Source organism: Xenopus laevis, chromosome 5S, assembly GCF_017654675.1.
Source record: "Xenopus laevis strain J_2021 chromosome 5S, Xenopus_laevis_v10.1, whole genome shotgun sequence".
Lineage (NCBI taxonomy): Eukaryota > Metazoa > Chordata > Amphibia > Anura > Pipidae > Xenopus > Xenopus laevis.
The window spans coordinates 26016816-26031911 of NC_054380.1; the positions used below are offsets into that span (position 1 = coordinate 26016816).

At 38.7% G+C, this 15096-nt stretch overlaps 1 protein-coding gene across 1 annotated transcript in view; it reads right to left on the reverse strand.

Annotated features, from left to right (window-relative positions):
- Positions 1-11768: 11768 nt before the first annotated feature.
- fermt1.S (FERM domain containing kindlin 1 S homeolog) overlaps positions 11769-15096 on the reverse strand; it is a 31787-nt gene continuing 28459 nt past the window's right edge. Inside the window, 2 exon segments of the mRNA NM_001085963.1 lie at positions 11769-12413; positions 14615-14756. Of these exon segments, the coding sequence (NP_001079432.1) occupies positions 12240-12413; positions 14615-14756 (316 nt within the window). The 3' untranslated portion in view covers positions 11769-12239.

The window sequence follows — 15096 nt, forward strand, 5'->3', positions numbered from 1 at the left end:
ATACACGTATTGGACCTGTTATCCAGAATGCTCGGGACCTGGGGTTTTCCGGATAATGGATCTTTCCATAATTTGGATCTTCATACCTTAAGTCTACTAGAAAATCATGTAAACATTAAATAAACCCAATAGGCTGGTTTTGCTTCCAATAAGGATTAATTATATCTTAGTTGGGATCAAGTACAAGCTACTGTTTTGTATTTACACATTAAAAGGAAATCATTAAAAAAAACTGAACTATTTGATTATAATGGAGTCAGTGGGAGACAACCTTTCTGTAATTTGGAGCTTTCTGGATAACGGGTTTCCAGATACCATACCTGTACCAATGTATTGCTTCTTCCCTGCTTGTTCTCCTTCATACATTATTTGGATTTTGAACATTATTAAAAGATCCGATGATAAAAAGCATGAACAAAAATAGCGGCTGAGATTGAAAGTTTGTTAAAGAAAAAAAATTACATTTGAAAATGAACTTTCAGATCTCAGAAAACCTCCGGAACCACCGAAGGAAAGTGAGTTCTTTGCAAGAAAAGGGAAAATTCCATGGACTTCTACGTAACCTCCACAGCTTTCACTTGCCTTACTATTGTATTTGAGGATTTTACACAAGAAAAATATGATTCTTAAATCGGCTCCATAGAATCAACATGAATAGTCAGCTCCTGTGCCAACACATAGAAAATAAAGGAATGAATTATAATTGAGCAATGTCCGACCTTATATAAAGTGCACTGTGCTGAGTGTAAAGGCAGACCTGGGGGTCCCCCTGCACCCCCACTGGGAGTGTAAAGGTGGCCATAGACGCAAAGATCTCATCGTATGAATCGAGGATTCGTACAATTTTCTGACCGTGTTTGGAGAGTCCTGACATTTTTCGTCCAGCGTCGATCGGACAGGTTAAAAGATTTCTGCCGATAATATCTCTTCATGTTTTGCCGATCGTACGATTTTCAGAGGGAGACCAGCTTTTGTCGGACATAACTTTCGTACGATTGCTGTCAGGGGCAGAACATCAGCTGATCTGTTCTTTTCTACTTTATTTGATCTGAATGGTTAATGGCAAGTCGGGAGATGGGAAAGTCCGATCTTACGATGATTTGTACGATCGGATCTATGCGTCTATGGCCAGCTTTAGAAACCTGCTGTTCTGATTTTTTCCACATATATTATAAACATATATTATACACATATATTATACACATATATTATACACCTATATTATACACCTATGTTATACACATATATTATACACATATATTATACACATATATTATACACCTATGTTATACACATATATTATACACATATATTATACACATATATTATACACATATATTATACACATATATTATACACATATATTATACACATATTTTATACACATATATTATACACATATATTATACACCTATGTTATACACATATATTATACACATATATTATACACCTATGTTATACACATATATTATACACATATATTATACACATATATTATACACTTATACAGGATTATGGGAGGAATTATGACTGGCGGTCATGTGACAGCCCTGCTCCATCTGTGCCATGGGATTGGCAAGAGAATCCTTGTTGGCCCCTCACTCTCAGTTACAGGAATGGTGTCCCACCACTACACCACATTAGAGTTTATAGGTCTGTACAGTTGTTGATAAAATCATTCAATTCAGAACACTCAGAAATAAATGTAAAATAAGTGCCATTTAGGGAAATGGCACTGAAGTCACTTGTGTGCTGATATAACTTGTAACAGTTTAAACTACCCCCCCCCATTGTGTTCTAACCGCTGGCATGAATACATTTATTTCTGAGTGTGCTGAATTGAATGATTTTATCCACAACTGTACAGACCTATAAACTCTAATGTGGGGTAGTGGTGGGACACCATTCCTGTAACTGAGAGTGAGGGGCCAACAAGGATTCTCTTGCCAATCCCATGGCACAGATGGAGCAGGGCTGTCACATGACCACCAATCAGAATTCCTCCCATAATCCTGTCCTTATAAAATCTCTGGGAAATTTACCCCCCCCCCATACACATCCAATTCATTTGCACAGACCATAAACAGAAACAAATAATCCCAACATGAAATAACCCATTGGCCTTTAAGGAATGAGACTTTAATAAAAAGCGCATGCATTTCTGCATTTACTGGTTAACCCACTCCCTGCTGACACTGGGGGTTTCAGGAGTGCAGTTACTTTAAATACAGAGTCATGTTTGTACTGGGAGTGGAAGTTCCGATCAGGAGGCACAGGGGGGATGTTGTTGAGCTGACACTCTGGGGCAGATTTATCAAAGGTTGAGGTGAATTTTCGAATGACTAGGGAATAGTCCAAATTCGATTCAATTTGAAAAAAATGAAAAAATTTAGAATATCGAAATTTATCATGTACTGTTACTCTTCGACTTCGACCATTCGCCATCTAAAACCTGCCGAATTGCTGTTTGAGCCAATGAAGAACCTCCTAGAACCTATTTGGAGTCAATTGGTGGATCGAATGCGCTATTCCTTCTATTCATACGATTCAAATTCGGCCAAATACAGAACATGGACCTATTTGACCAAAAAAACGTTGACCTAATTTAGGTTGGTCTTTTTGAATTTGAATTTCAAAGTTTTTTCAATTCGAAATTTGACCCTTGATAAATATGCCCCTCTATGTTTGGGCTACTGGAATTCTGTGTTTCTCCAGACTTACTTTATGGGGCTATTGGATTTTGTTTGGTACTTATTTATCAAGGGACTGGAGATTCAAGTGGCACATTTAGGGGTTACCAAGACCCCAGTGGTAAAAGTGCACCCCTTAATGCTCTTTCGAAAACACATCTATATTCTAGAGTTTGGCAGTGGCTCTCTCTGGAGAGGGGGGTGCAGAGAATTTTAAAAACACATTTACATTCTGGGCTGGGTGCAAAGTGCACATATAAGTGATTGGACCCCAGCATTTCACTGCCTGACCCCAAATATTTCATAGCCAGTAGTGATGGGAGAATTTCTCCTGTTTGCTTCGCCAAAAAAATTATGAATTTCGCACAAAATTCGCGAAACGGCAGATAATTAGCAAAAAATCATGAAATCTGAAAGTTCACAGAAATAATTGTGAAATTCTAACATTTTCACAAAAAAAATCGTGAACTTCGAACGTTTTCACGAAAAAATCATGCAGTTCGGACGTTTCACTTAAAAATCGAGCAAATCAAAAGTTTTCACTTAAAAATCAAGCAATTCGAATATATTCAGTAAAATCGAGCAATTCGAACGTTTCGCTAAAAAAACGAGCAATTTGAACGTTTTCACAAAAAAATCCAGCAAATCGAACGTTTTGGAGCAAAATCGTGCAAAAATCGTGAAAATCGGAAATTGACACCGACAAATTTTCACGGGAGATTAACAAATTTATTTGCCAGCGGCAAAATGTGGAAATTCACCGCAAATTCGTGCCAGGCTAATTTATTCGCCCACCACTAATAGCCAGTGTGCGGTGCCCAACAGGTTCAGTTTGGGTAATGCTGGCCCCGGGCTGCTCCCAAGTTCAGCTCTGATATTATTCCTTTGGCTGTAAAGGAGGGTGTAGGTGCCAGGTAGGTAGCCAGAGCAAGGCCGTGCCAAGCTTTAGAGCAGTGTGTATTGGGCACTTGGGCTGAGCCCTTTATTTCCCAGGAATATGTCTGAGTGTAGCAATGATCCAGTTCAGCTGTGCAAAGCAAGGTGTTTCTTCTCTGCAGAGCAGACACTTATCTGAAATTCTAAGGAAGGCTGAAGGGGAGGAATGTTAAGGATGAGCCACATTCCATAGTGACAGGAGAGATAAGACTGACATGAAGCATTTGTGGTACCAGGGGAAGGAGTCTCCAGCTCTCACTTGCAGGTGCATCACAGGAATCCTTGTGTCTGGCTGGCAAATAAACAGCTTGGAATGTGATGCAAGTTCTATTACACAAGGGCTGAATCCATAGCTCACAATCTGTACAACTATAAAATGTATTATTACACGTATCCTGGGCCAGCACTTCCAGCTGTTGGAGAAAAGTCTGAACCCACCCCGGTGCCGCCAGCCTCATGCTTGTATTTAGTGCAACAGTGTAGCCACTGCCATAGCTTCCTGCAAGTCTGACTTTTATCATCATTTCACTGGTGAATTCAGGAACTTCTCGTCTGCACTAAAGTATCACTGCCACAAGAAAGGGAGTTAATGTACGAGCAGCGAGAGATAAAGTCTTTGAGATTGTAAGCTCTGTTGCACAAAGTCCGCTTTAGCTTTTGTATCAGTCAAGGAGTAAATGTGTCTAATTATCTGTATGTTTCCTGTGTACAACACCACAGCATATGTTGCCTCTTTATAAATACCGCCTAATAATTGCACAAGAAGTAAACTTTTACTATGTTCTAGAATGGCTAATTCCAAGCAACTTTTCAATTGGTCTTTTTTATTTTTTTATTATTGGCCCTTTTCTTCTGACACTTTCCAGTTTTCAAATAGGGGACACTGACTCCATCTATAAAAACAAATGCTCTGTAAGGCTACACATGTAGTTAATGCTACTTTTTATTACTCCTTTTTCTACTCAGGCCTCTCCTATTCATATTCCAGTCTCTTATTCAAATCAATGCATGGTTGCTAGGGGAATTTGGACCCTAGCAACCTGATGGCTGAAATCGCAAACTGGAGAGCAGCAGAATAAAGTCAAAAACCACAATATAAAAAATGAAAACCAATTGCAAATTGTCTCAGAATATCCCTCTGTACATGATACTAAATGTTAACTCAAAGGTGAACAACCCCTTTAAGGTCATTCAGGGGTGAGTCCAAAGGTTTGGGAGTGGCTGGTGGGATGTATAGCAATGTATATGCTGATTTAACCAATGACCACCCTGCTTCTGCTTCAGGACCCCCAAGAGGCCAATGGCACAGTTTGTAATCCACTAACAGACAGAAATGTATCAGCTGGTAGATCTAGTGAATGATGAGACTGGGCAAATCATTTGTTGGAAGGTTTTTCAGCACAAGCTGCAGAACTACAGGTCACAGATAACTGTAATTCTGAATATATTGCTAATATTAAAGATAGCAGTGGTTACATTTGACCCTCTCTCCACAGGATGGACCTTTGCTACTTGATAGGGTGAAGGAATGGTGTTGTGCAACTTCACCTCACTTGTGCTGAGAATGTGATTAGTAGGATTGGTAGAATGTGATTAGTAGAAGTGGGAAAGAATTTAGTTAGTATAAGGACAGGTAGAATGTGATTAGTAGAAGGATGTGTAGAATGTGATTAGGACGGGTAGAATGTGATTAGTAGAAGAGTGGGTAGAATGTTATTAGTAGAAGGATGGGTAGAATGTGATTAGTAGAAAGACGGGTAGAATGTGATTAGTAGAAGGGTGTGTAGAATATGATAAGTAATAGGATGGGTAGAATGTGATTAGTAGAACAGTGGGTAGATTGTGATTAGTAGAAGGGTGGGTAGAATGTGATTAGTAGAAGAGTGGGTAGAATGTGATTAGTAGAACAGTGGGTAGAATGTGATTAGTAGAAGGGTGGGTAGAATGTGATTAGTAGAAGAGTGGGTAGAATGTGATTAGTAGAACAGTGGGTAGAATGTGATTAGTAGAAGGGTGGGTAGAATGTGATTAGTAGAAGGATGGGTAGAATGTGATTAATAGATGGGTGGGTAGAATGTGATTAGTAGAACAGTGGGTAGAATGTGATTAGTAGAACAGTGGGTAGAATGTGATTAGTAGAACAGTGGGTAGAATGTGATTAATAGACGGGTGGGTAGAATGTAATTAGTAGAAGGGTGGGTAGAATGTGATTAGTAGAAGGATGGGTAGAATGTGATTAGTAGAAGGATGGGTAGAATGTGATTAGTAGAAGGGTGTGTAGAATATGATAAGTAATAGGATGGGTAGAATGTGATTAGTAGAACAGTGGGTAGATTGTGATTAGTAGAAGGGTGGGTAGAATGTGATTAGTAGAACAGTGGGTAGAATGTGATTAGTAGAAGGGTGGGTAGAATGTGATTAGTAGAAGAGTGGGTAGAATGTGATTAGTAGAACAGTGGGTAGAATGTGATTAGTAGAAGGGTGGGTAGAATGTGATTAGTAGAAGGATGGGTAGAATGTGATTAATAGATGGGTGGGTAGAATGTGATTAGTAGAACAGTGGGTAGAATGTGATTAGTAGAACAGTGGGTAGAATGTGATTAGTAGAACAGTGGGTAGAATGTGATTAATAGACGGGTGGGTAGAATGTAATTAGTAGAAGGGTGGGTAGAATGTGATTAGTAGAAGGATGGGTAGAATGTGATTAGTAGAAGGATGGGTAGAATGTGATTAGTAGAAGAGTGGGTAGAATGTGATTAGTAGAAGGATGGGTAGAATATGATTAGTAAAAGAGTGGGTAGAATGTGATTAGTAGATCATCAGCAACCATAGTGCAGATGGTCATTGGCTGAAACCTGCCAACCTTGCCTGTCTCTAATTCCTCTGTTAGCCATCCTTCCTCTGTCCCCTCACTATATCACTATAACAAGAAAAAAAGTCAACTTACCGGCGCTTTTTTCCTCAACTTCAGTTATTTCTTTTCTTGTTCTTCTCTTTTTTTTTTATTTAAAGAAAGACAAATGTCCTTATTTGCACTAGAACACCAGAGATTTAAGTGTTTAGCCAGGCAGTTGATGGCCAACACTTTCTTTTAATTTTAGGTGTTGGTGACAAAGAGACATCTGGCATGCATGTATGTTGATCAGGCCTTTAAATAGATCATCAGGTGCATATTTATGATACTTTTTAATTGCTATCTATTTAGTTTTTCTAGATTAAGGTTTTAAATATGAATTCAATTTTACATCTTAAAGGATAAGTAAACCTTTAAAATAAGTGAATGTAAAACTGACGAGAGTGCTATTCTAAGAACTTTTGCTATATACATTCATTATTTATTTTATTTTTATTCCAAGATATTAAAGGATACATGTACTGTTAATATGAATGAATTTTGTTACAACAGCGCCACCAGCTGGCCAGTTTCCCACCAGTCTGACCACCAAGTAGTCAAGGAAGTTGTCAGGAGAAAGAAGAGGCTGCTCTGATGTTTTTCTGCTTAAGAAGAAAAATAGAAACCTCTCTCACATCTTTCCTAAGCTGAATAACATATTATATATGAGCGGCAGAACTTTGCTTCAGCTACAACTTCTCATAGCAGTGACAGCCAAAAGCTTTTATGGGATGCTGGGTGTGAAGTTCTTTGAGTTGTTACCCAGTCCTACAAGTTATACTTAGACAGCCTGGCCACAGCTAAGAGGCTCAATTCGTAGAAAACTGTGTGAGCGCACACTCTGGCCTTCCTTAATCAATTACCTGGTGCACAATCCTCTGGGGAGACGGCACTCCCACGATTTCCAATGTAAATCAAAGAAAGGAAGGATCGGCATCACCTGACGAAGGGGCGTGCCCCCGAAACATTGTGCATCATATGACACAATAAACACTTAGGGGTTTACCCCACATTGCATCTGTTCCTGTGTGCCGATCCTTCCTTTCTTTGATTTACACAGCTAAGAGGCTCTACATAATGGCAAGAGAAACTGACATATTGTTTCAGTTGTATGTATCTTTTGTAAATAGTTACAGATCATATGGTTAAAATAGTTAGAAGAAATCCCCTGTATGGCTATAGAGCAGGCACTCAATGAGCAGTCCTCTAGGCAGACTCATAAAATATCAAATGGATTTATGGAAGTACAGGAACAATGAACAGTTCCCTTTAAGGGGTGGTTCACCTTTGAGGTAACTTTTAGTATGTTATAGAATGTCCAATTCTAAGCAACTTTTCATCTGGCCTTCATTTTTTTCTTTTTTTTAGTTTTTCAATTACTTGGCTTCTTCTGACTCTTTCCAGATTTCAAATGGAGGTCACTGACCCCGTCTTAAAAAAAGAATGCTTTGTAAGGCTACACATTTGTTGTTATTGCTACTTTTTATTACTCATCTTTCCATCCAGGCCCTCTCCTATTCATATTCCAGTCTCTTATTCAAATCAATGCATGGTTGCTAGGGGAATTTGAACCCTAACAACCAGATTGCTGAAATTGCACACTAGAGAGCTGCTGAATAAAAAGCTAAATAACTACAAATAATAAAAAATGAAAACCAATTGCAGATTGTCGCATAATATCCCTCTCTCCATCATTCTAAAAGTTAATTTAAAGATGAATAACCCCTTTAAGCTGAAGGTTCAGGGTGATGCACCTGGGCCTCCTAATACACGTGGCAAGTCCTTGGCACAAAATATTTGCTTTTATTAAATATACAGTAGATAAAATGTTCAGTTTCATTTACCAACTCCTATATAGTTCCCCTCCCACACCGCCACAATCCCTGTCAATTATAACAAGAATGGCAATGGATGGCTTTTTAGCAAGTGAGGGAATACAGGGTTATGGGAAATAGCTCATAGTCCAAGTTGATCCAGGGACTAGTCCGATTGCCATTTTGGAGTCAGGAAGGAATTTTTCCCCCTCTAAGGCAAATTGGAGAGGCTTCAGATGGGTTTTTTGCCTTCCTCTGGATCAACTGGCAGATAGGTAGTTAATAAACAAAAAAAAAAAAGGTTGAACTCGATGGACATGTGTCTTTTTTCAACCTTACTTACTATGTTACTATGTTACTATGTAATTTGTAGAGTTGGCCACCAATCAGCAAGCAGAAACAGGTCTGTCCCAAAAGAATCTCAATTGATGGATCTCACATTAGCACTATCTAGAGCAAGCAAACACTGAGTCTCTGCCTGCACCTTTTAATGCTGTGCAATTTGCAGTACAGTCGGTATAAAGTGTTCACGTCAATTTAAACAGCACCCATGTACTAAAACACAGTATATTTCAGCTTCCTACAAGTTTTAATGCTCAAACCTGTTTATAAATATTCATAAATTCTACTTCATTTTATTAGTCAAGCAAGAACATTTTGAAATAGGGATTTCCAGATATACATCGCCTTTCACTATTTCACATTAAATTCTGCAACTGATGCCTAATAATATGTAGGGATGCACCGAATCCAGGATTCGGTTTGGTATTTAGCCAGGATTCGGCCGAATCCTTGTGCCTGGCCGAACCGAATCCTTAAAATCGTGTGACTTTTCTTCTCAAAACAATTTGCATATGCAAATTATGTTTCAGATTCAGTTCGGTATTCGGCCGAATCTTTCACAAAGGATTCGGGGGTTCGGCCGAATCCAAAATAGTAGGTTCAGTGCATCCCTAATATGTAAAGCAGGTTGCAAAATTATATCAGTTACACTGTTATTTGGAATGCAGGCAAAATACCGAATGGCCACAATGACAAAAATTTGACTTGAAAAGTCTTCCTACCACTAAACATTCAATTAAAAATAAAATCCCATTTTTACTTTCTTTAATGACAACAAAATCTATCTCCAATATACTTTAATTAAAATTGTCTACCGTTTTTATAATAACCCTGACTGTATGCAGTGAAATTCCCCCGTAGTTTACTTGCTCTGATTGCTGTGGATAGGAAACTTCAGACGGTCCCTAACTGCTCTGCAGGGAAATTATCATACTTTCAAACAGCAGGGGGAGGGACTTTCCAGAACTGGAGCAGCTTTGTTTGTTTCCCTGTAGAACAGCCAGCGACCATGTAGAGATTCGTATCCACAGCAGTCAGAGCAAGTAAATGAAGGTTGAATTTCACTTCATACAGTCAGGTTTCTTATAAAAATAATACAGATTTATTATTGGGGATAGGTTTCTTTTTCAGTTAAAGTATAAATGGGATTATATTTTTGCCTTTACATCCCCTTTACTGTTTCCAACTCCAGCTGCAGGGACAAAGATCATGAGCCAGATTTAAACTGAAAACCAATTGCAGATTGTCTCATAATATCCCTCTCTCCATCATACTAAAAGTTAATTTAAAGATGAATAACCCCTTTAAGCTGAAGGTTCAGGTTGATGCAGGAAGGGGTGGGACCCTTACTATCAGAGGGGGGTCAGCTGGTTGATGAAAACAAAATAAAAGAGCAGATTCTGAACTCATATTTTTCATCTGTCTACACAAATGAGGAACCAGTAAGTGAAGGTTTCCTTCTTAACAGTACCAATTCTAGTAATACAACTAATGATGCATGGTTCACACATGATGAAATTCAAAAGAGACTAGAACATGTTAAGATTAACAAAGGTCACATCTCTGTGATTGCTAAACCTCTTTACTTAATTTTTCAGGATTCATTGAGATCTGGCATAGTGCTGAGAGACTGGCGAATTGCTAACGTGGTGCCTCTATTCAAAAAAGGATCCCGTTCTCAGCCTCAAAACTATAGGCCAGTTAGTCTGACGTCCGTGGTAGGAAAGCTTTTCGAAGGGTTAATAAAGGATAAGATACTGGACTTCATAGCAAATCATAATACTATGAGTTTGTGCTAGCATGGTTTTATGCGTAATAGATATTGCCAGACTAACTTAATTTCTTTTTATGAGAAGGTAAGTAGAGACCTCGATTCTGGGATGGCAGTGGATGTGATTTACTTAGACTTTGCTAAAGCATTTGATGCAGTGCCACACAAAAGGTTACTGGTTAAATTAAGGAATGTTGGCCTGGAACATAGTATTTGTACCTGGATAGAGAACTGGCTAAAAGATAGACTACAAAGAGTGGTGGTAAATGGAACATTTTCTAATTGGACCATTGTTGTTAGTGGAGTACCGGGGTGTGTGTATGGATGCTGGGTTTTCATTTGGAGGGGTTGAACTTGATGGACTTTGTCTTTTTTCAACCCAATTTAACTATGTAACTATGATAAACTGGGATTCTATTTAGAGGATTGTTTTGCTGCAGCCACTGGTTCAGCAGAGTTGGAGAAAGTTTGTATTAAACAATACAAAAACTATAAAATCCACATTAGATTACATGACAACAGAGGACCTAGTGCAGTCTGTATATTCTGATTATAAATCAGTCTTGTTGTATCGGCTTCTGGCAGATATTATTTGACTTGTGCTGTTTGATCATTTATGATGATCCCTAAGCAGCAGCCTAGACCACACTGAGCATGTGCACAGTCTTGATCTTGCAAAGATGTTTAACAAAGTTACAAGATTGTGACCCCCTACGGCCAACTTTGAAACTATAAATCATTAGTTTTATTAGGCGTGTGGTGCAGTAAGTTCATGTTTATGTTTAGTATACAAAATACAGTATTTCTAGCATTATTCTATTTTAGACTTTAGTTCCCCTTTAATCTACCCAGTCACGGACATTACTTACCTGTTTTAAACTATTCAGTTATGGCTTTTCAGTTATGTGACTGGATGAGTTAGAGACACTCCTTAGATCCCGCCTTTTCTGGTCTTTGACTTGTGACCAAGCCTAACGTTATATCTGCAATGCTGAATGCTTCATCATCACTGACATCAATAAAAAAGCACCCACTGAAGATTGTGGTAAATGATGTGCCGTTTTTGTTAATGTTTCAAGAATACCTCCACCAGCCCAAACAACACAGAATCATTGACAGCTCATTTATAAATACCCATAGTCAGAAATCTCCTTGTCTATGGGTTTCAGTATTGCTTTATGGTCTATGGGTTCCATCTTTTTTTAAACCAATAAGCCTAATTGATGACTGTTCAAGCAGCATTCAACATTAGACTGGATTTTATTAAAATCTCTCTGGCAGTAGACCTTTGTAGACATCAAAATGCAGCCATATCAAGAGACTTTTGTTGAGTAGTTTATTTTACAAGGACAAATAATGCAGCCGGAACCGACCAATATTTATTTTCCCGTGCTACGTCATCAGTCTGGAGTTAGTGTTTTTGCTTTACAGACTTCTGAGCAGGAAGTGAAAAGCGCATAGACAATCTGCTTCCTCACAGTCTGCTGAAGCACAGCCCAGTATTTTTAGGATTCATAAGTTCTGACGCAATATGTAACCGTTTACATATTCATATATAATTGAGAATGTGGCCCTCCCTGAGTGTTCTTCTTGTAGAATCCAGCTGCATATAGAACTATAGCAGGGCTCAAGGATTCATTTTGCTCTGGATTCCAGCGGCTAATAAAAACAAAGTATTCACATGAATTATAATCAAAATCTGACATTTCCAGTGCTGGAGCAGTAATATTTATAATACATTGAAATGCTCATTATCTGGCAAGTCTTTGAACTTGGATTGATGTCTTTGTTCCTCACTCCTGACCTCCAGTTAATTTATGGAAGAGCTCTTCATCCAGGGTTTCATTTTGGTCTTTTGAACGAGTTGACAGAAAAATATATCCCCCTATGTACTCATGAACAATCTTGCAATTTGCACTTTGGCTCGTAAATGCAACAGAAATATTCTGGTCAAATTCAATGGCAACCTAAAGAGAAACAGACAAAGAAATATTTTATTAGGCATTACAATAGTTTAGGCAAGGGGACTTCCACATTCTCCTGAACTTAAACACAAAGTTTTGAGGAGAGCAGGATCATGGAAGGTCAACTCATGCAAGTGCTGTACAAGCTGTAGCTCTAGCTGGTGCTTTAGTACTACATACATATACATATATATATATATATATATATATATATATATATATATATATATATATATATATATATATATATGTAATGTAAGGATCAGCACACTCATTTGTAGAAAAGCAAAGTGTATTTTATTTCAACACAGCATTGTGTCCAACGTTTCGGTTCCTCCTGGGAACCTTTATCAAGGATGCAGTGCCTTACAGTGCCACTGACAGAAACACCCTGCTACACTATAAAAGTAACCACCCCAGGCATCTCCTAGAATCACTTCCCAAATCACAAATGATGCGGGTCATTAGGATTGACAGTGATCCAGCACAGTGCAAGGAGGATCTAACAATAATGGGGAAAAAATTCCTGGCCAGGGGTTATCCAACCAATTTGATTAAGGACACTACAAAAGTAGTGGCAGCTATGTCACGAGAACAATTGTTACAAAGTACCATTGCCACCACGAGCAATAAGGACAATGACATCAATGACATTTACTACGTCAGTAAATTTAATCCCCACAGTAAAGCCACAAAAGAAGCTGTACTCAAACATTGGGATATAGTGGCCAAAGATGAAGCACTAGCCCCTAGGGTTCCCAAAAGACCGAAATTCAGTTTCGCAAGGAACACCAACTTAAAAGAACACCTGAGTCCCGCCGACCCAGTAAGTAAATATTCGCAACCCAAGGTCCAGCATTTTTTATCCAATCGCCCGGGGGTTTATAAATGCACAGGATGCGTGATGTGCAACACTCTCATACTAGGGAAAGAATTTAGACACCCTAGAACTGGAAAGAGATATGAGATCAAACATAGGCTCACTTGCACCTCAACTAGAGTAATATACGTGATTAAATGCCCCTGTGGACTAATTTACTGTGGGAAAACCACTAGGCAATTGAAAGAGAGAATAAATATGCACAGGGCCACTATAAGGGCGGCATTGGATATGGACAGAAAGGTCGATGCCAATAAACAAGATATAGCGCAACAGCCAGTTGCCAAACATTGGAAGGAGGCCAGACATGACCCTACCACGTTTAAATGTATGCCTATAGACTATATACAGAAACCGCCCAGAGGCGGTGATATTGACAATTTGTTGTTGAAACGTGAAGCGTACTGGATACATGAACTGGACTGCGTTATACCCAAGGGACTTAATGGACAGTTAACATTGAATTGTTTTCTTACATGAACAATATACATGTTAAACAACTTGTTGTCTCTAAATGTCTACCAGATATTGATTGAATCTTTTTTTGCTCCTCAGGAAAATGCATACAAAGTATTCTTCCTTTGATCTGTAAGTAATTTGTTTTTCCTTTTTTTACTGTTTTTTTGCTTCATTGTAACACTGTTTCAATCTGATAACCATGTTACCAATTGAACACATGCGCACAGAGGATTTGACACAAGGTACTACGCTGACACCTAGTGGTGTAGGAACAAAAGGACACTCTATACACAAGAAAGACTTTGTTTTTGGAAAACAACATCTGTATATGGACTAATGACGTCACCAGGGCGCCAAAATCCACATGTGGGGGTGGGTATTTAAACCTTGCACTGTAAGGCACTGCATCCTTGATAAAGGTTCCCAGGAGGAACCGAAACGTTGGACACAATGCTGTGTTGAAATAAAATACACTTTGCTTTTCTACAAATGAGTGTGCTGATCCTTACATTACCTGTATAATTATTTTGATCCTGCACCTCAAACTCATCCAAGTATCGAGTGCTGATACCCACAGGACGCATATATATATACGCATATATATATATATATATATATATATATATATATATATGCCAGATGCAAAGGACTAATGAGGCAGAGATTGCCAGAAACAAGTATTAACCCCAAAACTCTTCTAGACCCAAAAAGCGAATACCTCCTGGATCCCTTTATTCCCTGTCAGTTTCCATATTCTAACGTCATATGGATTGCCGACCCCTTCTAAAGTGCATGCTTATCGGATGAGAAGAGCAGGACCACTGTTCCCTTAGATGGGTTTTCCTGAACATAGGAAAATACTTACCTCTCGTTTTTCCCAGTTTACATTCCACTGTTTCATGTTGGAAAATCTCCAGGTTGTGATAGGGTCTTTCGTTGCAATATCGATCCTTATCAGTCGGTTGTGTGACACGCCAAGCAAATCATCTTTCTTGCTGCCTCGGAACCTTGTGTAGGAGAAGAACACTAATTACTTTTCAGCTGTTACACCCCAGGGAAGCACTGAATGGAATTTGAACCCTAATTTACATATGCAAACGAGCAACATTTCTATACAAAAATCGCAGCATGTCAAAAGTCAACTGATAATTAGGGTTCAGATTGAGAATCTGGGATCTAGTACATCCTAGCTTTTGATTTGTTGCTATTACTATAGCTGAAGCTAATTTTTCACCTGTAATTACGCTACACCCATAGCTTAGGAAATTGGTTATGTTTAAGGGCTCTTACAGACGAGCGTTTGAAGCTGCGCTCCCCTGCGTTCCGTTTTTATACTTTCAGCCTCAG